General features: G+C 44.3%; 1 protein-coding gene across 1 annotated transcript in view; it reads left to right on the top strand.

Annotated features, from left to right (window-relative positions):
• The first annotated feature begins 4611 nt into the window (after window positions 1–4611).
• The window catches only part of FAF1 (Fas associated factor 1), a 179193-nt gene continuing 163049 nt past the window's right edge, over window positions 4612–20755 (top strand). The window contains exon 1 of the mRNA XM_075508737.1: window positions 4612–5145. Within this exon, the coding sequence (XP_075364852.1) occupies window positions 5101–5145 (45 nt within the window). The 5' untranslated portion in view covers window positions 4612–5100. The remainder of the gene's footprint in view (window positions 5146–20755) is intronic.

Here is a 20755-nt window from a genome sequence, read left to right as displayed (position 1 = left end):
CCCCGGCCGGGGAGCGGCGGGCGAGCGGCGGGCGGGGGCAGGGGCTGCGCTGGTGCCCGCCGCTGCCCCGGCCCGGCCGTGCTCGGCAGCCTCCCGGCGCGCAGTGACAGCCGCCGCTCGCCTCCTCTCGGCTCCGCGAATAAAGCTGCACTTGCCGGTCCGCGGTCGCTGCCTCCGCCCGCGGCTTTGCGCTCCCCCTTTTTTAAGCACAAACAATCGCTACTTCTGTTTCCTACGGACGCGAAGCCGGTTTCTCTTTTTTTTTCTTTCCCCCTTTTTTTTTTTTAACCTCATCAGCTTTTTTTGAAAAGAAAAAAAATTTGAGCGCTTTTTGAGTTGAAACACCCGCCCACATTTTAACGGCAGAGATTTAAGGAGGCGCGGCGGAGTTGCGCCGCGGCCGGGCAGGAAGGCCTGCGGCGGCGCGCACCCGCCCCTCGCCCGGCCCCGGCCCCGGCCCCGGCCCCGGCCCCGGCCCCGGCCCCGGCCCCGCGGCGCGGCGCCTTGTGTCGTTCCCCTCGCCCTGCGGCCCGGGCACGGCACTGCCCCGCCGCAGCCGTAACAGTCAGGGTGCTTTTAGGAGGAGCGCTGCTGAGGCCTAGGGGGGGGAAACAGGGGGAGGAAAAATGAAAGGAAAAGGAGGTTTTAGCATCGGGAGCGGCCGCGCCCCGCGGGAGGACCGGGGATCGGGGCAGCTCGGGGGGCGGCAGGGCGGCCTCTCGCCGCGGCTCTGCCCGGCGCTTCCCCCCCGGCGGTCTCCACCTGCCCGCGGGGGGAGCGGACGCGGCCCCGGCCCCTGTCCCGGCCCCGCCGCCCTCGCTCGGCACCCCGCGGGGCAGCGGCTCCGGGGCCGGGGTGCACCCCGGCAGCGACGCGGGCTCCTCTCCCTAAGGACAAGGTCAAGGATGAAGGGTCAATGTCAAGTTGTCTTAACGGTGGAAGGCGGCGGGCCACGGCAGCACTCCTTGCTTTCCGCGTTTCGGGTGTCCTTGATTGATTTGAAAGTGCCATTTTGAGGGGGAAACGCACCCAGCCACCGAGAAGACGTGAGGGCTTCGCTTTTCCTTCAAAGGGCGAAGAAGTGACGACGGTACCGTACGGAGATTTCATTGCCATTCTGCCTAGCAGCACTGCATGTCTTAAACCGGCTTTAATGGCCGGATTGCTTTAAGTTTCAGGGACCCTCGGAAGGCTGAATTCTGCCAAAGCGAACCCAGCGAGAGGTAAGATGCAATGTCATGGCTCCCTGATAAGCACACGTAACGTATCGGTCGCAGAGGCAATCCGCTCGCCCGTTTTCTGCGTGGACGCCACGAGAAAGTTAATTTGAATGTAAACACGCGTGAGGCAGCTCGGGGAGGTGCGTTAGCGAGGGAACCTGTCTGGCAGCGAGGTCAGGGCCGCCAGCGCTGCCCTGCGCGGGAAGCGCTGCCGCCGGCAGCCGGGCTGGGGCAGGGGGTGGCCGGGGCCTGACTTGCAGCCACCGCCGCGGAGGGAAGAACCAGTTTTACAGGGATGAACCTGCAACCCGGGCAGCTGCAGGAAGGCGGTGTGACTGCTGCGTCTGGCGCTCCCTTCAGCTTCGGTTGCTTCGCAATTACATTTTCCTGTACTGATTCTCCCACCCACGCCTGTTTGTGAGAATACAAAGGTGACGGGGAATGAACCGCCTGCACACGGGGCAGGGAAGGCAGCTATCCTCAAGTTATCAGCTGACCCCCACTCGCGCTCCCACCTTTAGTGGAAAAAAACCGCGCATTTTTAAGGGCCTCATTGCGATAATTCTCGGCCAGAAGTAATAGTGCTAACAGTTTTTGTAAACAAAAATACGAACGCTAATTTCCCTCAAAGCTAACTCTAGGAATGTACGTATATAAATAACATCCACGTATTCAAATATAGTTGCTTTTCTGCATAAGGAAGGAATTTATATGCAAAACTTCGAATATTCAGTCAGACAGCTTATAAATTACTTATTTTGTGACTACTCGGTGCCTAAAATCCACAGGCTTTGGTGGTGTTACTTGTTGCTAACTTACTGCAGAACTAGACCTGCAAGTCTTACAACAGTGCCCCAGTATTTTTTTTGTTTTACAGTTCAGAATAACCCCCCCATCTTCTGTTAATCCTGCCACATAACAGAAATAATTAAGTAAAGCGTAGCTGGGGTGCTGCAGGCCTCCAGCAAGTAAAGCTGCCCAGCCAGAAAGTGCCGTCAAACCTCCTTCACCGTGCGGGTCTGTCAGAAATCTTTGCAGAAAGCAGCATGTTAATCCTAATCATTTCCTCTCAAGCATGATAAAGATACTCCTCCTAAACCAGGAAGATTTGCCCTGATCGGCTCCAAAATCAGCAGCCAAAACACCTTCTGGAGGGAGATATTATCGCCGGGCATTGCAAGGAGTAAAGTAAGCGAATGTCCCCCCGGCTCTCCAATTCGTCTGACACTCGTTGGACGAAAAAAGCCACCTCGAGTGGGTGGGGGTGAGGGGCCGTGGGGAGGAGGACAGAGACTTTCGCTGTGACTTGAACGTGAACTTCCTGCCCTGTGGGGCATGTGCAGCCTTTCACCTTTTCTTCATGTTCTGGATCAAATCCTTCCTGTTTTGATCTAATATAGATATCATTATTTTAGAGATGACTGTAATAGACGTGAACACTGTGTAACTAATCTTGACAACATACCTATAGCTTCAGTTCGTGCCAGGAACTAATTGGCTTTAATCCAATTGCTAAAACTTGCTTTTCAGCCTTTATTATAGTTACTCTCTAGTAATGTGTGGGTGGATTTGTTTGTAATTTAGCATAGGCTGTCCCTGGCATTGCACCATACCTCGTACCTAGTACAGAACTGTCTGTAACATCAACCTGGAAAGAAAAGGGCAGGTGTGAGGGCAATTCCTTCACCATCCCTCCGCTCGGTGGTGGGGAGCTCGGGTTTTTCAGCCAACGTCAGTGGGCAATAAAAACCTCTTGGCGAACCCTGCCAACATAAACTAGAGCAGGAACACGATAAAATAGAACATTCAACTTCCCTGACACTCTGGCTTTGCATCGTTAAGTGGTGTTTTACTATGGCCTCAGCCCCCCTGGAAACCCTGAACGACCCCCCCGCTGCCAGCTGCCCTGAAGCCCACGCTCCCCAGTAGCACCCGCCAACAGGCTTTAAACAATCCCAGGGGTATTTTTCTTGTGAACCCTCCTGAACGTCCAGTTTAACTTCCCCTACGCCCCTGTCCACCCGCAGCGGCTGTTCCCTCTCCCTCCCCACCGACGGACCCGGCCGCGGCGGGCGGTCGCGCCGTGCCCCCCCGCTCCCCGCAGCTCTCCCCGGTGCCAGCCCGGCTGCTGCGGCAGGCAGCAGGGAGCTCGGAGTCTGAGAAACTCGTCTGTAACCCTCACGGACGGAAGAGAAAAACAATAAAGAACTGTGTTTCCTAAAAACGGCAAAATAACTTGACTCACAGATGCCACCACGTAGCTTTATTAGCTTTCGCTAATAAGAAAGGCGCTCGATCTATTTGTGTATATACCTTGGGTAGCTGCGACACCCGTACAAAGAGCTGAGCAAAACATGTTGGACTAATTAGCAAATTGGTGTCCGAATGCGTCTTTGTGTTTAACGCCAGTGACAAGGGGGTCGGTGAACGGCATCAGGTTGTAGGAGGCAGACTTAAAAAGCATTAAGTACAGCTAGATTTGCATTACTTAAAACCCCCCCGATTTATCTGTGGTGTATAATGCAATTGCATCTTACAGTGCCGGAGCGCTAAGCCTGAGCGAGGGCCGCTGTGCAGATCACGGTCTGTCGGCTCAGAAACCTGTGGAAAATGCTCTTCCTTCAAAAGAAGAACGAAGACGGGGAAAATCACCGTTTTACCGAGCCCCCCGGCCGGTGCGAGCCCCCTGCGCCGGGGAGGTTGGGCTCACTCAGCGAGCACGAAGTTAGGGGTTGTCAGAGCAGACGCAAACCGCGCTGGGGACTGAGCAGCTGCATTCACCGATGCCACGGCGATCCCGCCCGCTCCTCTGTCACGGGGACGCGGATGGCTGCCCCGCTCCCGCACGGGGAGGCAGAGCCGCCCTCCGGCCGGCGGCCGCAGCGGCCCTTGTGTCCCCCGCGCCCGGCCCCGGATGGCAGGCCCGGCCCGGGCTCGCTGCAGATAGGGCCCCGCCGCCCCGTTAGGCCGCAGCCGGCGGCGGAGCCCAGCCGGGCCACCCCGCGCCGCCGCCGGGCCCGGGGAACTGCCACCTGCCGCCAACCGCCGGCGACGGCGCGTCAGCCCCCGGGGCAGCGCTGCGCCCGGCCGAGCCAGGGGCCGGAGCTGCCCCGCCCGCTCGGAGGAGCCGCTCCCCCGCTCTGAGGCCGGGCCGGGGCCGCAGCCGTTGCTCCCCGGAAGCTGAGGCGGTCCGTCCCCTCAGGGAAGGCCTACGCGCGGGCCGCGGGCTCCCTCAGCCGCTCGTCCGGACCGGCCGCCCGTGGCCCCGCGACCCGGCGCGGACACCTTCCGCCGGGCACCGGCGCAGGCTCTTCACGCACACCCTCCCCTCCCTTCCCGCCGGGGTCGGGACCAGGGCCGGGCTCGGGGTCGGGACCAGGGCCGGGCTCGGGGCCGGTACGGTGGCCGTGGCGGGGGCGCAGCGGCCGCGGCCACCGCGGGCTGCCGGAAAGGCGCGGCCCCACCCCCCTCCCCGGCTTCGCGAGCGCTTGACAGGAGGGTGGTCACGTGCCGGCCGCAAAGCGCCTCTTTGCGACCTCAATGACAGGCAAAATGTGCGACAGGCGCTGTGGAGGCAGGGAGGGAGCGGCGCTGCCTCCTCCTCCTTCCCGGGCCAGCAGCTGAGGCAGCGCTGCCCGCTCCCGGCCCGCTCCCGGCCCCCTGCCCGCCTCTCTCCTCCCTCCGCCGCTCGTCGCCGCCGCCGCCGCCGCTGCGCCCCGGCCGCCGCGGAGCTGCCAGGCGGGGCAGCCCGGGGGCGCCGCGGGAGCCTGAGAGGAGCCCGGCGCCTCGATGAGCTCCTAGCTCCCACCCTGCCCCGTCCTCGCCGGCAGCAGCTCCAGGTGCGCGGGTCAGAGCAGAGCCGGGGACGCAGCTGGCTGCAATGGCGTCCAACATGGACCGAGAAATGATATTGGCTGATTTCCAGGTAAATTTCAAGCCACCGCCGCCACACAACCGTGGCCTCTCGCTGCTTTTCTCTTTCTCCTCGTTGCTGTGCTGCTTGTTCTTTGTGGGAAGGTCCAGGGCGGTGGGTGTGAAGCCCACTCTCCAAAGCCTCCGCTCTTTCTTTCTTTCTTTTTTTTTTGGTCAGAAATGGGGAACATGTGCCCTCTTCTGTCAAGGTGCGTGAACAAAATGTCTTCTTTGACTTAGAGAGTTTCAGTTTTTAATAATAATAAAACCAGCTTTTTCATCCACTTTTTGCTTGTTCCAACCCTCTACAACCACCCAGGCCCTGGGACAGCTGTGAGCCAGCTCTCTTGGAAGAGGCAAATGCCAGGGAGGATACAAAACTCATCACTCCTCATGATTTGTCACAGTGTTTGTAATGAATCACTTACTGGTACTACAGATTAACGCTGAACAGAGGTGTTTCCATTATAGCATCAACACTAACTTCATGATTGCCTCAGCCTGTGACTGTTGTAATGACAGTAAAACTCTTCCCACCCCATTCCAAACAACAACATGTTTGTGTAGGAAGGAGGAATATTCCCTTAAAAGTTGTTTGTTACCTTCCCTCCTCCCTACAAAAGGGTTATAATTTAACTTCAAACTCTTAAATCTTATTCCTAGAATAAAGTCTTTCTCTAAATAAAAGTGATGTGTTCAGGAGCCTGGTTAATCTGTTCAGTGTATCGCTTCTCAATATTGCTAGTTCTTCTATTGTTTTTCTAAGAACAAGTAAACAAACAAGTGGAATATACCTGCATTTGAAATAGTGGGGAGAGCCAAAAGCAGCTTGGAAGGGTATCAGATTATATTTGAATACATCTTTTTAATATTTGCTTTTCAATTGATGTTTTTTTTAAACTTTGTCCGTTTGCAGTGGTTGTTCTTTCATGGATAGGCTCCTGGATATTCTTGGATCAAGTTGTAAAACTGCTGTCTGTATGTTCAACGTCTTAAAAGACTGTTTTTCAGCTGTTATCAGTGAAACTATTCCACTTAGTTACAAAAAAAAAAGTAATCCCTTCGTTCACTCTGTGTGCGTGTTTAACAAGAATGTTTCTTTGGAATTACAGGTAGGGTGACCGTAGGGTACGTTATCTCATTCCTCTTTTGCCAAAGGTGTCTGATATCTTACTGACATAACATGCGGAGTTCCCAGTTGATAACAGGGAACTGTTTTCCCTTTCTGTGCCTGCGTATCTTATACCCATATTTATTAAAATGTTTAACGAATGTTTCTATAATGATCCTTTATTTTGCTGTGCTTGAAGATACTTTTGTGTGTGTAAGGAGTGATGTCTCAATTTTAAGGTTGGAGTTTCATAAGGGAGTTCTTCCAGTAACAATATACTGTGTAAAAGGAAACTGGGACCCCAATTCTGCACTCATACTAGTGGAGACAGACTCTTATGGAATCCCTCTTTATTAGCTGAAACAGGTTTACATTCAGGAATCCCAGAAGATGATTAAGTTAGTGGCTGGTGAATGTAAGATTTTTTTTTTTTTTAATAGAGCTTTCATTATGTATCCACTTTCCAAGTTTTTAGTGTCAATGCTATTTTGCAGTTCTGCAGTATTTATCTGCTTGGGTTTTGAAACCAATTAATAAAGGTATAAGAGTAACTGCAGTGTTTGGTACCATGAAGACAATTAAGTATTATTGCAAACTTGCAGATGGGTGGTGGAGTTACAGAAACCAGTTGTAGATAAAGGATGACATAATGTGTCTGAACCTAGGACCCAGGAAATATTTTATCATATAACAATGTGTATTTAAAAAAAAACCAACAAAACTTTTTCCTCTTGTATTTCAGCAGACAACTTTGTTTTTCTGTTTAATATTTTTTTTTGTTTTAAATAATCTCAAGCGTCTACCTGATTCTGAAACACTGAACTGTCAATTGTCATGCTGTTAAAGCTTCAGATTAGTAAAAGACAATGTCAGTCATTATTAGGCCTTGTATCTTCAGGCTGTTATAAAACGGTAAGGGATTTTGGGTATTTTAAATACTTGATGGAATTTACAACTCGTTCGCTAAGAATTTAAAATGGAAAATAAAACATTATGTGCAAAGTAATTCTGCATGATTTTCCCTTCTATATTTTCTGTACCTTTTAATTAATAAATGTGTTTCTCGGAGTTCTGCTGCCATCTTCTGTATTTGTGTGAGGTATCTTGTTGAAGAATGTTGTGCACACTGGAAATTCTAAAAGCAATTCTTTGTAGTTTTGTTCAGCTAATCTTTGCTGAATTAGATTGGGAGGGAAACTTCCATCACCATTTCACGCTCGCCTTTCCCAAGTTACTTTTAAGGGGGATAGAGCAGTGTTCTCTGAACTTTTTAAAACTTGAAAGGGTTTTCCCTCCCCTTAAAATATTTCTCAGTGAAGTCATAATTATACTGATGTTCGATGCTTTTGTAAAGCTTTCATGGACTTATTTTGTATCTTTCAAAGCCATTAGGGATTCTGCCATTGATTTCAACTGGAGCAGGATCTTGTATTGCATTTGGTTTTTCCTTTCAGCTCTGATTGTTGTAACAGGTTACTTCTGCATTCTGAGGTACTAAAGAGAAATACTTAAAAAAAATATTTTGTGTATATATACATACGTATACATACAAACATTGAATAATTTTATAAAATATTTTAACTATAGAGTAAAACACAGTAAGTGATCTACCAAAAATTTTTTTTAATGTCTCAAAACAATTTAAGCCTGTTCTGTGTGGTTTATAATTATTTTTTTTTTCCTTCTCCTTTTTTAATGAGGTTACTGTATGCTACCCAGGGAGTACAAAGTACGTATTCATGCATGTGGGCTGTATAAGCAACCTGTCTAACTTTTCCTTCTTAGGTCCTCACTTAGGAAAGATTATGCAGAAGCTTAGCTTTATACATGAGTAGTCTGATTGTTTTCAGTGGAAGTAGCTAAAGTAGTGGAGTTAAGCGCACAAACAAGTTTTAGCTGTTTTACTAAATGCAATTCAGAATTTCTCCACAAAGTGTCATTGGCATATAGGAAAAACTGTATAGGAAGAAAACCCAACAACTTGTGTTTGTAGCATACATTCTTTAAAAAGGTAACTGCATGCGAATTGGTAAAAGAGTGATGCTGCAACATACCTCACATACTGGGGGAGATAATGGCATGTAATTTCTACCAATTTTTGTTAACATCTCTGTTCTTCTTTTGTTTGTTGTGTTTAACTGCAAAATGTTCTTCCTTCTCCAGTGGGATACCCAAGTACTCACATGACACAAATATATTCGTGATCTGTGCAGTTTGGGGTTTGAAGAGAATTGCTCTCACAGGATATTGGTCCACTTTTCATTATAAAGAAAATAGATATTTCTTTTTTTTTTCTCTTTAAATTGCAAACTTTAGTTGCACTAAACCTAGTTAAATTGGCATAGTGAAACTGTTCAGGAATGAAAAACAGTCTTTGAGTATTGGCAGAAGTGTCAGACGTTGACATTTTTGTACGCTAGCGCCTTTACTTTTGTTTTAACAGCTTCACTTAGGATGGGGACTAAAATTAGCAAGAATATCTTTTTGTCATTATAAGTTATGTCCACCTATAGGACCACTTTATTAGTGGTTGTCCTCACAACAATTCTAAATGGAGAGTGGGCCTGAGGGTTGGAGTATTGTGGGAGTTGCCAGCTCCTGGGTTTCCATATATTACAAAAATATCTGGCACATGGAGCTTCAGAAGGGAATTTTTCATAGAATTCACATTTTTCATTGACCAAATAAATAAGTAGCTCAAGATTTGGTCTAGGTGGGAAGGCTTCGGAGTGGAATGGCAAAACTCAAAAATTCTTGCTTTCATAGAAACAACAGATATCTAATCGTTTTCTTCTTCCTTCGTCTTTCATCCATGTTCATTGTGAAACGAAGTTATGTGAGTTTTTTTCTTTTTGCATTTTTTTTTTAACTGGGCAATAGACTGCTTTGGTATGATACACACGCATGTATATAAAAATACCTTTTTTTTCAAACTTCACCTTTGTGTCAATCTTTTTCATAAAAACAGAGGTTTGTGGGAGGAGCAAGGGGGAATTGGGAAGGAAGAACCTCATTGCCATCAGTTACAGAAAGGTGAGAAAGCATGCTAGATAATTATGTTTTAAGTTATAAAATTGACCATGACATTGATACACCAGCTTTTTTTTTTATTTATTTTTTTAAGATTTAACAATAATTCAAACTACTTGTTTCCTTATGGAATGGCTAAAATGAAAGAAACACAGTGCTGTTAAATATATTTTGTCAGTTATTTTTAAAGGTTGTTTTGGATTTTTTTTGGTGGTTATGAAAAACATCTGCCTACTTCAGCCCTGTACAAGATCATCTCTGTTATGCACACTGTTTTCAGTGTCTAACAGTCTATGTGCAGAATTTACATCTGTATTAACTTTTTTGGGAGATGCTAAGGGAGCTTTGTTTTCTTCTGTGTGTATTGGCATGCTGGCTCAGGTTTTCTGTCACTTTTAAGTTATTGCCAGCATGAAAATTTGATGGGTGAAAAAGGTAGGCAGATACAGGAATAGCTTCCAGTCAGTACCCTTGGTTCTTGCCCTGGACTGTGACTTACGCTGGTGGCTGGAAAGAGCGTTTCAACCATTTTATGTAAGGGTAAACCATCCACAAAGGGGTTTTGAACAAATAGCAAAGTTGATGTCCTTAATATGATTTCTGAAAGAAATTGTGGTGTTTTGTCATTAAGGCATTGGAGCAGAAAGGACTGTTCTTGATTTCTTTACAGACTTTCTGTAAAGTGTTTGGCAGTTCACTTGGAACAAGGTCCTCAGCAAAAGATAGGTGCAGAAGAAACTTCCAATCAAAGTTTAAATATTTGGAAAGTGTCCTCCAACTTATGTTTTAAAGTTCTTGGAGGCCTACATTTTCATCAGAAAGTCTCCCTAGGCACCTAAATATCTGGTTTTATATGTGTTCAGATCTTTCTGAGCTTAAAACCTCAGTCTTGCTCATACCAAACCGTTCTTTTGTGTGGCCTCTCTGTAGAATTTAATGCAGTGGGCACTCCCAGAGCATACCAGCTGGACTGAGCTCTGCAGCTCTCTCCATAGTAGTTGGAAGGAAATCCAGTACTGTATAGATTAGAAATCAAGGTTTGGGAGAGACAGGTTTGTTTTCTTCATCCCCTCATACTGGGTATCTTTAGGTAAAAGTGGACTCTGCTAAGTTTCTAATAGCTAGGTGCCAAGATGCTCAACGCTGCTTCACAGGACCTTAGGACACTGTAGGATATTGAAGTTCATACCTATGAGGGCTCTTAATTTACATTTTGATTAGAATTCCTTTTAATCCTTGTTGCTTTTTATCACATCTTATAATTTTGTGCATTACGCAGTCAGTAACAGCATTGGAACTGGTAGTTGGACATCTTGGTTTGCAACACAATTGATTTTGTTTGCTGTAAGTGGCCTTAGGATCAAGAGACACGATAAAAGCATACTGCATGCTTAGTGTGTTTTAGTTTGGTTATTTCGATTGTCCTTTTCTGCTACCAAGACCATTGCTTATATTAAGTTGTTCTTTGTATGTTTCTGAAGAATCAACAGTTGAATTTCTTTAGATACTTTTAGGCTCAACTGTAATTCCAAAGCTCATGTTCATCAGAACAAAGCTAGTTTGATTTACTAGTCACCTTTCTGGCCTTTAAACTGAAAGTGAAGTAGATTCTGGAGTCACAAATAAGAAATTGGAGTAAAAGTGATGTCCGTTTAGAAACATGATAACTTGGATATTTCCACTGATAGATGTTCAAGGAAAAGCTAGCTAATTTCTCTTATATAAGGACAGATAGTTAATTAGAAATACTATCTGACATTTATAGAGAAGAAACAGGATACTATGATTTGTGTGCATTACAGCCCTGCTGTAAGAACCTAAATAATTTACCACTGGAGCACCAATTCATCTTTAGAAAGAGGTTTATGCTGTTCTTTTCATTCAATTACCTTGAAAAGACTCTTCACATCATAGTAATCATGTCACCATTTCTATCAGCCCATTCATATAGGTATTTGGGTTAGTAGGTCACTGAAACAGATTGAGAGGTGGTAGCTGTAGGATCCTTTTTCCAATGCCATGACAACTAATACTAATTATAATATCGAAATTATTAATTATATGTACTCCCAGGGGCTAGGAATGTGCTTTCATTGAAAGGTAATGTGAAAGTTATTTGGCATGTTGAAAATAAAATGTGGCTAATATTTATTGGTAAGCAAGGGTCATTTATAGTAAACACACTTACCAAGTTCATAATTTTGTGTGGAAGGAGGTGCGGAAAAGGAGAGGATGAGGATTTGAGCAAGTTGCTACATGCCTTAAGGGGTCCTGAGAATCTCCTATCTTAAGAATATTGCATTGGTGCTGGGAAGTCTGAAAGGGTAGAATTTTCCCCTCTATTTGGGCAGTTCTCATGGTTCAGTTACCATTGCAAGCCTAGTTTTTACGTTTCCCTACCAGAAGCAAGGGTTAATAGCTTATTAAAGGAACTACCTGGCGTACCTTTGATAGGATTTCATATTTTTCTCAGTCAGTGGGTAAGTTTGTGCATTTGTGGGGCAGCCATTAGATGAGTCCTTTTTTTAACTACTGTAAGAACTAGAATAAAAAGCCTGGGGAAGTACCTAACATTTTACTCATCCCTCATCATTTGGATGAAAGGAAATGACATGCTTACTGGCTGGATTGATACTTACTAATTAAGCCCATTTTTTAGAGTTGACTAGATAATGTGCAATTGTAAAAACAAACTGCTCAAAGAGGAAACTAAAGCCCTGATGTATGCATTACATGTTGTTTGGTCTATCATAGTAGTCATCTACTGGTCCTCTGTGTCTAACTGGTTGAGCAGGTCTTTATTCTGCAGGAGTAGTTATGCTTTCAAAAGATAATTCATTAAAGCTGAAGCTCTTAAGAGATGTTTTGAAACTAGAACACAGTACGTTAGCCCTTGAGTTATTTTATATAGGTTTCATATTTTACCTATTGCAGGAAACAATTTTTAAAGACAAGAAACTCTGAAACTGAGTCACCTCTATTTTTTTTTTTTTTTTTTTTTTTAAAAGGTCAGGTTGTTTGTGTGAGCAAATATCAAAGGTGCCATATCAGCTCAGATCGAAGACCCAGCTGGCCTAATGTCTCATCTGCAGCAGTGGCTGGTCCTTAGGAAAGAGCCAAAAGGAACAGGATTTGAATGGATTTGCTTCGTCCTAGTTTCTGGAAGTCAGCACTTTAAGAGCTTGATGATAGGGGTTTGTTATAAGACTTCAGAAATAAACTGTGTCAGCTTGAGCTAGTCTTGCATTCTTCAGAGACATCTGAATAGTATTGTGATATGTGAGTTTGCTCTGTAGAAGCTGTGTTCACTTTTCCTCAGTGTGTCATATATATTCATGTATATACTAATTCTATTCTATATACATTGTTGGTATTTCTGCTATTTCTTATGGTACAGAAGTCAAATTTGTCTGAACTGTAGAAATCTTAATCTCTTCTGGTTTGCACAATAAAATTCACCAAAAAGCTAATATCAGCACTGTAGGAATGTGAGGTTGATTCAACTTTTATTTAAGGCTGATTTGAAGAGCAGTCTGTGTAAAACAAACCCACCACCACCAAAATTAATATTTAAGTTCCTTTAAAATTTTGGGGATTATCATCTGGTCCTAGTGGTTTGTTTTATAAGTCTCCACTGACATTTAAGGATGAGAGAGCTCTCTGTAAAGAGCAGCTTTATTATAGGATGGTCCCTAAGTTCCTCTGTAGTGAATATGAGCACACAGAATTGATTTAGCTTTTACGATATGCCCTTACCTTCTTTGACTACTTCTTTAGTATCTTCTTCCTTTGGTCCCACTGACTCTCTGGCAGGCTTCCTTGTCCTGATGCTTTTAAAAGCTTATATAATTTTTTCTGTCTTTAGAGAAATGTTTTTTTGCAGTCCTTGTTGGCCTGCATTATGGTATGACCTGTGCTTTGCTGGGATTTCAGTGTTCTGTTTTCCTATTTTGGATACCATTTCCAGGTTTTGAAGAATATGTCATAGAATCATGGAATAGTTTGGGTTGGAAGGGACCTTTTAAAGGTCATCTAGTCCACCCCCCTGCAAGAGCAGGGACATCTTCAACTAGATCAAGTTGCTCAGAGCCCCGTCCAACCTGACCCTGAATGTTTCCAGGGATGGGGCGTCTACCACCTCTTTGGGCAACCTGTTCCAGTGTTTCACCACCCTCATCATAAAAAAAATTTCTTCCTTATATCTAGTCTGAATCTACTCTGTTTTAGTTTAAAACCATTACCCCTTGTCCTGTCGCTACAGGCCCTACTAAAAAGTCTGTCCCCATCTTTCCTGTAAACCCCCTTTAAGTATTGAAAGGTTGCAATAAGGTCTCCCCAGAGCCTTCTCTTCTGCAGTCTGAACAACCCCAACTCCCTCAGCCTTTCCTCATGGGAGAGGTGTTCCATCCTTCTGATCATTTTTGTGGCCCGTTCCTTGTGGTCCTGTTCTTCACCAAAAAAATATGAGTGTTTGTGGAATGTTGAGTAAAATATTTTTTGTAGGATTAGTACTCTTCCTTTGTGTGCTTATCTAGCAAATGTCTTTTATTTATTCTTTAGTTGTTTTTAAGGTTCTACTGCTTTTGAGGCAATGAGGAGAAAGGAGATGACTGCAAATATCCAGTAAGCAAAAGTGTTTGTCTGACCCCTGCAGTTCTTTTCTGTTTTCCATTGTTTTTTCTTCTTATGTGATAATGTATAAGATACTGTAAGAGCAAAATGACTGTGATTCAGGAGATCTTGGGCTTTTTACCTTCACTGAGATACTTCTATTAAAGTATTAAACAAGAACAGAAACTTTGGGATAATCCTAACTACAACATTTTGTAGTTGTTGGGTAAAGGCTGTCTTCAGGAAAGACAAATGGGTTTAGTAGTCCAGAGTACTAATTAATGGGTACTGACTTTTGTTTTGGTTTGGTTTTTAATTCAGTTTGAGCACTACTCTTTGTATGTAGTGCATGTGGCTTAAGTGCTAGCGTGTTAGCACGGGGCTTGGGAGACTAGAGTTCATGTCTTGGCTTAGCTCATGGGCTTCCTAGGGATGTGCCTTCGTGGTATTCTGGAAGCAGAATTTGCTCCAGAGTCTTGAGAGTGTTCAAAGTCTGCTGGAAACGATTTGAAAGTGGTTAGCATGGTGCCAGGTTAGCTAGTTCTGCTGAGAAGTGGTTAGAGCTTCATGCTACCAGTTTAGACTTTGTACCCTGCTCGCTTTGCTCAGAAGGCTTGCAGTCATCTCAGAGCATGGGCAAAGTTCACTCTTGTCTGTTTGGTAACAAATACGTAGAAATGTCTTTTGTGACCTTCAAAAATACCATTTTTTTTCTTTTTTTACCCCCCGTTCCTCCTGTAGAAAGGGACTAATGCTTCCTTACTTTAGACTTTTCTTTAAGGTGGTGCTCAAATAGTAGAATGATGAAGCTTGTAAATAGTTGGGGGTGGGAGATGAAATTAATTGGGCAAAACTTTAGCCTGGCATATTTGCTTAAACCCTTTCTCAATTTCTGATACTAGTAAGTGTATTAGCTTGTTTTGGTTAAGTGAACAGCTGCTGAATCTGCTTAATTTTTACCAGATGGTCTTCTGAGAAGCATTTTTATCTCTTCATTTAGATGCTTGCAGTAGGTGACCTTTCAGTTTGTGTCTCAGTCGATACGCCTGGATGTTTTTTTAAGTGTTTGTCTGAAACAGAAAGAAGTAAAAGTTAATTTAATAACCATGGATGACTCATAGTAAGATCAGTCTCATTACATCAGTAGGGTGGTTGCAAGGTTAGAATGATAGGGGATGCCACAAGAGGGGCATGTATGTAGCTGGTATTGCAGTCTGTGGAGGTGGTCCTGAGACAGGCAGGACTCAGGGATGAGAAGAGCCAAGGTACCAAAAAAATCTCAGTTGTGAGTGTCCGAATGTGCTGAATCTCTTGATAGCCCAGAGGGGAGTTACACATGGATCCTAAATGTGATATTGTGGTACCAAAGCCTTTACTTGCTTGGCTGAGCATATTGGTTTAACTTTACCTGTTTTTGGGGAACAAGTGTTATGCTCGGTTTCAGTTGCTTTGAGGTAATTACCGTTGCAACAGTGTATGTGTGAATTTTCAAGAAATTTTTTCTCACTTACTAATATGTCATAGGTGAATTAATGTCCTAAAGCTTTCTGGGTTTGAGTAGACTTATAGCAGATACTACCTGGAGCTGCCTTTGGCTACTTTATAGACTTTTAATTATTAGCTTTGATTACTGAACCATTCTCCTCATAAGGGATGGGAAAAGGAAGCAAGGTACTGTGTTTCACTCTAGAAAGAGGAAACTTGGGTTGTTTAAAAATCCTGCATCCAGAAACCTGATTTTTATTAGGAATGCTTAGAAAGAGAATTATGGATCCTTCTAGTAGAGGTAGTAGCCACATAGTGGGCTGTACTGGTATGCCAGGAGACTGAGGGAAGCCATTCTTCCCCTCTACTTGGTACTGGTGAGACCACTACTCCCAGGAGTACTGCGTCCAGTATCAGTCCCTCCATTGACAAAGTGGAGCAAGCCCAGTGGAGGGCTGCCTAGGTGGAGAGGAGGCTGGAGCATGTTTTGTGAAAGGTGAGGTTAAGGGAGCTGGGTTTGTGTAGCCTGGAAGAGAAGGCTAAGGGTGGATCTAGTTGCTGTCTCAACTATACAGTGGGTGATAGCAGACAATATAGAATCAAATTTCTCTTGGAGTTGCACAGTCCGAGGATGAGAGGCACTGGATACAGGTTACAGCAAGGGAAATCGTAATTAAATATAAGGAAAAAAATTCTTCCAGTGAAGGTGGTGAAGCACTGGAACAAGCTGCCCAGAGAGGCTGTAGACTCTCTGTCTTTGGACGTACGCAAAACCTGACAGGAAGCTGAAGTGTGTCTGTGAACTGATCTGTCTAGTTGTAATTGAAGAGGTGAATAGAACAGCAAACTAGATTTTGGTTATATTGGAGGGGAAGTATGCAAGGAGATAAGCAATACCCTTTGCTATATCTCATATGCTGTTAAGAACAGCTCTGAGTGGTTTTTTGTTTTTAAGCTGCTGACCTGGAGAATTCAGCCATCCTTCTGAACCTGTACTCAAAAAGAGTTTTCTATGCTCCTAGTCTCTCTTATCTTTTGAAGAGTAGGTTACTAAAGGGATAGTGAATTGATTTTAATAATATTTGTTCTTTGCCAGTGTTTTTGATTTCTCTTTAAAACCTCATATATCTTTATGGAATAGAGTTAGCTCTAGTTGCATTGCTATATGTAGTGATAAAAATTTATTGAGTACTTTAAAAAGTAAGCATTTCCTAGGGTGCTGTCTGTGCAGTTGCAGTGGATGGAGATGTATTAATGCTGGCTTCCTGAAGTTTTGTAGGAGATCCCAGAGGATGAAAGCTTTTCTTCCTAGGTGATCTCACCTGTTGAGTCTTGTGGTACCTTAATGTAGTTGTTTCTTTGGGCATTGTAGTTTTGTATAAATATTTAAAAAGATGGACTGAGCTACAGTTGCAACAAAATGCTGATGGCAGAAAGCTCTTTTCCCCTTTTTCATCCAGTACAGGAGAATCTGTATCAGCTGTTTCAGTGTCTGAGGATGAGGCATCACATCGAATCACAGTAGCTTAGTCTTATTCTGAGACAGATGGGTGTGATATTAGCGAGAGGGAAAAAGTCTGTAGTTGACAACTGGTGTGACTCTACCGGGGAGATCAGTTGCCTGAGTTCATTGCTGTTCTGGGTACTTGGAGCTATGGCTCCAATTTTATCCTTTTGGTTATGTGGATGTGCTTGTTTTGGCTGGGGTAGAGTTAATTTTCTTCACAGTAGCTTGTATGGGGCTATGTTTTGGATTTGTGCTGGAAACAGTGTTGAGAATACAGGGATGTTTTTGTTACTGCTGAGCAGTGCTTACACAGCGTCAAGGCCTTTTCTGCTCCTCACCCCACTCGACCAGCGAGGAGGCTGGGGGTGCACAAGAATTGGGAGGGGACACGGCTGGGACAGCTGACCCCAGCTGACCAAAGGGATATCCCATACCATATGGTGTCATGCTCAGCATATAAAGCTGGGGAAGAAGGAGGAAGGGGGGCACCTTCAGAGTGATGGCGTTTGTCTTCCAAGTAACAGTTATGTGTGATGGAGCCCTGCTTTCCTGGAGATGGCTGAACACCTGCCTGCCCATGGGAAGGAGTGAACAAATTCCTTGTTTTGCTTTGCTTGAGTGCATGGCTTTTGCTTTACCTATGAAACTGTCTTTATCTCAGCCCACAAATTTTCTCACTTTTACTCTTCTGATTCTCTCCCCCATCCCACCGGTGGGGGAGTGAGCAAGTGGCTGCATGGGGCTTAGTTGCTGGCTGGGGTTAAACCACAACAGTGGACTGGGCATGGTACCTATATTTGCATCTGCTCTAAATTACTGCAGGAGACAGCAACTGAGGATGTTAATCTCCACATGCACTCTGCAGTTAGTTAGGCACAAAGTGAGTTTTTTTTTTTTTTTCCAGCTGACTTTTACAGGAGAGAGTGGTGCACAGTGTAATTCACAGCTATCTGTCTGCCTGATTTTAATGGGCCTGAACCTGTTGTGCAAAATGTTCTAGGCTAAAGCCTAGTTTGGGTTAGCTTAGAGATGGTCCCTGTTGGGAGAAAGTATGGCTACTGTTGATAGTCAAAGGAAATACGGAATTGTTCAACAAAAATGTTGAGAGAGACAGAATTCAAAGTTCTCCATATCCAGCTACTGGCTGTTAGGCTGACTGTGGTCTTCTGGATACTTTTGACTGCTGCATTTTGCCTTGGCGAGAAGGGGAATGGTGCCACAGGTGAAATAAATTCTGCCTTGCTGCCAAATACCATTTGCTCCCAGCTTCTGTGCAACAACTGCCACCCACTATCTGTCGGGGCAACAGTAGCCTGACTCTGTGTTTGAGTCAGCCACAGCTGTTTGTTGCTTTCCCAGCTTTTGCAGAAGTAACAGCCCGGCTCTCTGTGTTAGGAGCAGCAGTTGTCCCTTCCAGCTTCGCTGTGCAACAACTGCCTGGATCTCTGCAGCAGGTGCAGGAGGAGCATTTTCAACGGCAGCTGCTGCCAGATGGGGAAGTCAGCTGCTTTCCTGTGATGTGGAGGTAGGCTAAAGCCTGCGCTGTTGAGGTGGGGGGTCACAGAGGGTCTCAAAACCCAGATCCAGCTGTTAACGGCTGCCGGGGTCAGACCACCCTGCAAGGGATTTAGAAGAGCAAGTGTGTCATCCTGCATTATAGCTTTCTGGAAGCACCTCCTAGGTTTGTCTTGAATGCCTTGAAGTCTGTCTGCCCTCTGACTTTTCTCCTACTGTATTGTTTCCTCAGTGGCTACTTTGCTTCTTTTATGTAACAGTGATTAAGGTTACTGCGCCGGTTAAATAGGACCCCTGATGGTTAGCTGTGAATCTTTCCAAGGGTAAGCTCTCCATCACTAAGGTGATGGTTAATCTGCAAAGCTACCTGAAAAAATTTGGAGAAGCGCTCTGAAATTTTATTATATGCAAATCTAAATCTGTCAGGTGGAAATACTTACCTGGCCTGGAAGAGCAGGATACTAAGAAAGTTGTTTTAACATTCAATAACTTTATCTTCAGAATCTGTTTTTATGCATTCAGTGCAAAACAATAGTATTCTCATCTTCACATTCATTTTCCTCTTGTGTGGTCTGAAAAAAACACAGAAGAGACTGCACAGTCTCTGGAGCTGGAGCTGCTGTGAAGGGTGAAAATGCAGAGAGGAGGAGAAGGAACTTGTTCTACCTTATATTGCCCTTTGTCCTTCAAAAAAAATTCTTTGGTTTCTTTTTGATGTGTAAAGGTTTACAAATCAGTGAGCCTTGAAGGTTTTACCTTTACTATGGTGGTTTGTTTCTTTCAGTTTGATGACTTAGAGGATGTGCTGGTTGTTGATTGAATCAAGAGTTAGTAGTATTCTGGTAGGATTCCTTCTAAAATATTTCATGCCTTTTATTAAGTAGGTTTCTCATGAAAATAAAGCTGAATAAAATCTGTGAATCAAGAAAAAAAATTTCTCCTCAACTAGTATCACTTTACTTGCTTAGTAACAAAGATGTGGTTTTGCATCTTCGGAGCTCATCTGCTTTGTTGTATTTTGAAGGGGTTTTTTTCTTCTGTTTCTGCACAAATTTAACATTATTTTTTTTCCCCCTATTCAATTATTTTTTTGTTTGTTTCTTGCTTGGGTAGAATGAAAGACATAAAAATGAGCAAAAAATCTTTATGTAAACCCTGTGACTTTTAGTCTGCCTTCCTAAAAAAGTAAGACACATAGGCTTATGGTGCCCAGGTGTCCCCACAAATAACTTTTGAACTCCTGGACTCCAATACCCATTAAATTATTCCAAATTTCCTGAAAATACAGCCAGGTAACATGGAAAGAAGTCTATCAAAAGAAGCCCTTATAAATATTACAGCCATAGGAAAAACTTAAATCAGCCCATGCAATTAGGGATGAGTGGCAAGCCCACAAGGAACCAGACTTTGTTAGTTTTGTGGCTCACAGAACCTGCTGGTTTCCTGTGTGTGTTTCCCTACAGAAAACAAAGGCAGAAGCACTCCCGGTTGTTCTGGGACTAATCTGCCGCTCCAGGAGTCCTTGACGTCACATCACGCTTGCCAGTGAGGGACAACTACCTGTCTTGTGTGCTTACGTTCTTAGGGAAAATTCAAAAGGCGCAAACCAGATTATTTTCTTGAATTCATCTTGCATGGTACAATGCAGTTAAAAGGAAACAAATTTTCCATTTTTTTCTTTTTTTTTCTTTTTATTTATTTTTTTTCTTTTGGCCTTGGTGATATTTAGACCGGTGATGGATCATGACTGGAGGCAGGGATTTGTGTATGGCAGTGTGTGGTGTCTGAATCAATGATCCTCCTTCATGTTGAAATATTATTCTGAAAAACATCAGTTTGGTGCAACCGTGATGTTAGCAGGGTGTTTTATGGTTACATTGATAAGTAGCACTCATTCATTCATTGTTGGCATTCAGGAATGTTTGTTTTCTGTTTTATTGACAACTAGCAAAAATAGTCCATCTGGAAAGTGAAATCTTAGTTTTAGAACTCCTCAAAATTACATGTTAAAAGTGACTGTAAAAATGGTCCAAGGGTTTTCAACAAAACTGCTTTCTTTGGCTATTAAGAATTCTGATGTTTTTTAAATTTTTAGTTGCTGTTTATACCTGTCTGTTCCTGTTACCCCAATGACTCTGCATTGCTCAGAGGGAAAGAAAGGGATTCTATTTTAGATTGTAAATCGCCAGCAAGATGATTTAGGAAGGATGCAGACATACAAGTGAATTAGTTGCCTAATTACTCCGCCTCTGCTGTGATGAGGTACTCCTTTCACTGTGTGCTCTGGCAGAAGGGTAAGCTAGTTTTGTTTAGTTTATCTCAAAATAAAAGTATGCCAAAGTGATCTGAATTGATTTGCGGTTA

This window comes from Mycteria americana, chromosome 7, assembly GCF_035582795.1.
Source record: "Mycteria americana isolate JAX WOST 10 ecotype Jacksonville Zoo and Gardens chromosome 7, USCA_MyAme_1.0, whole genome shotgun sequence".
Classification (NCBI taxonomy): domain Eukaryota; kingdom Metazoa; phylum Chordata; class Aves; order Ciconiiformes; family Ciconiidae; genus Mycteria; species Mycteria americana.
The sequence above is the reverse complement of the archived record's forward strand: the minus strand, read 5'-3'. Positions and strand labels throughout refer to the sequence as shown.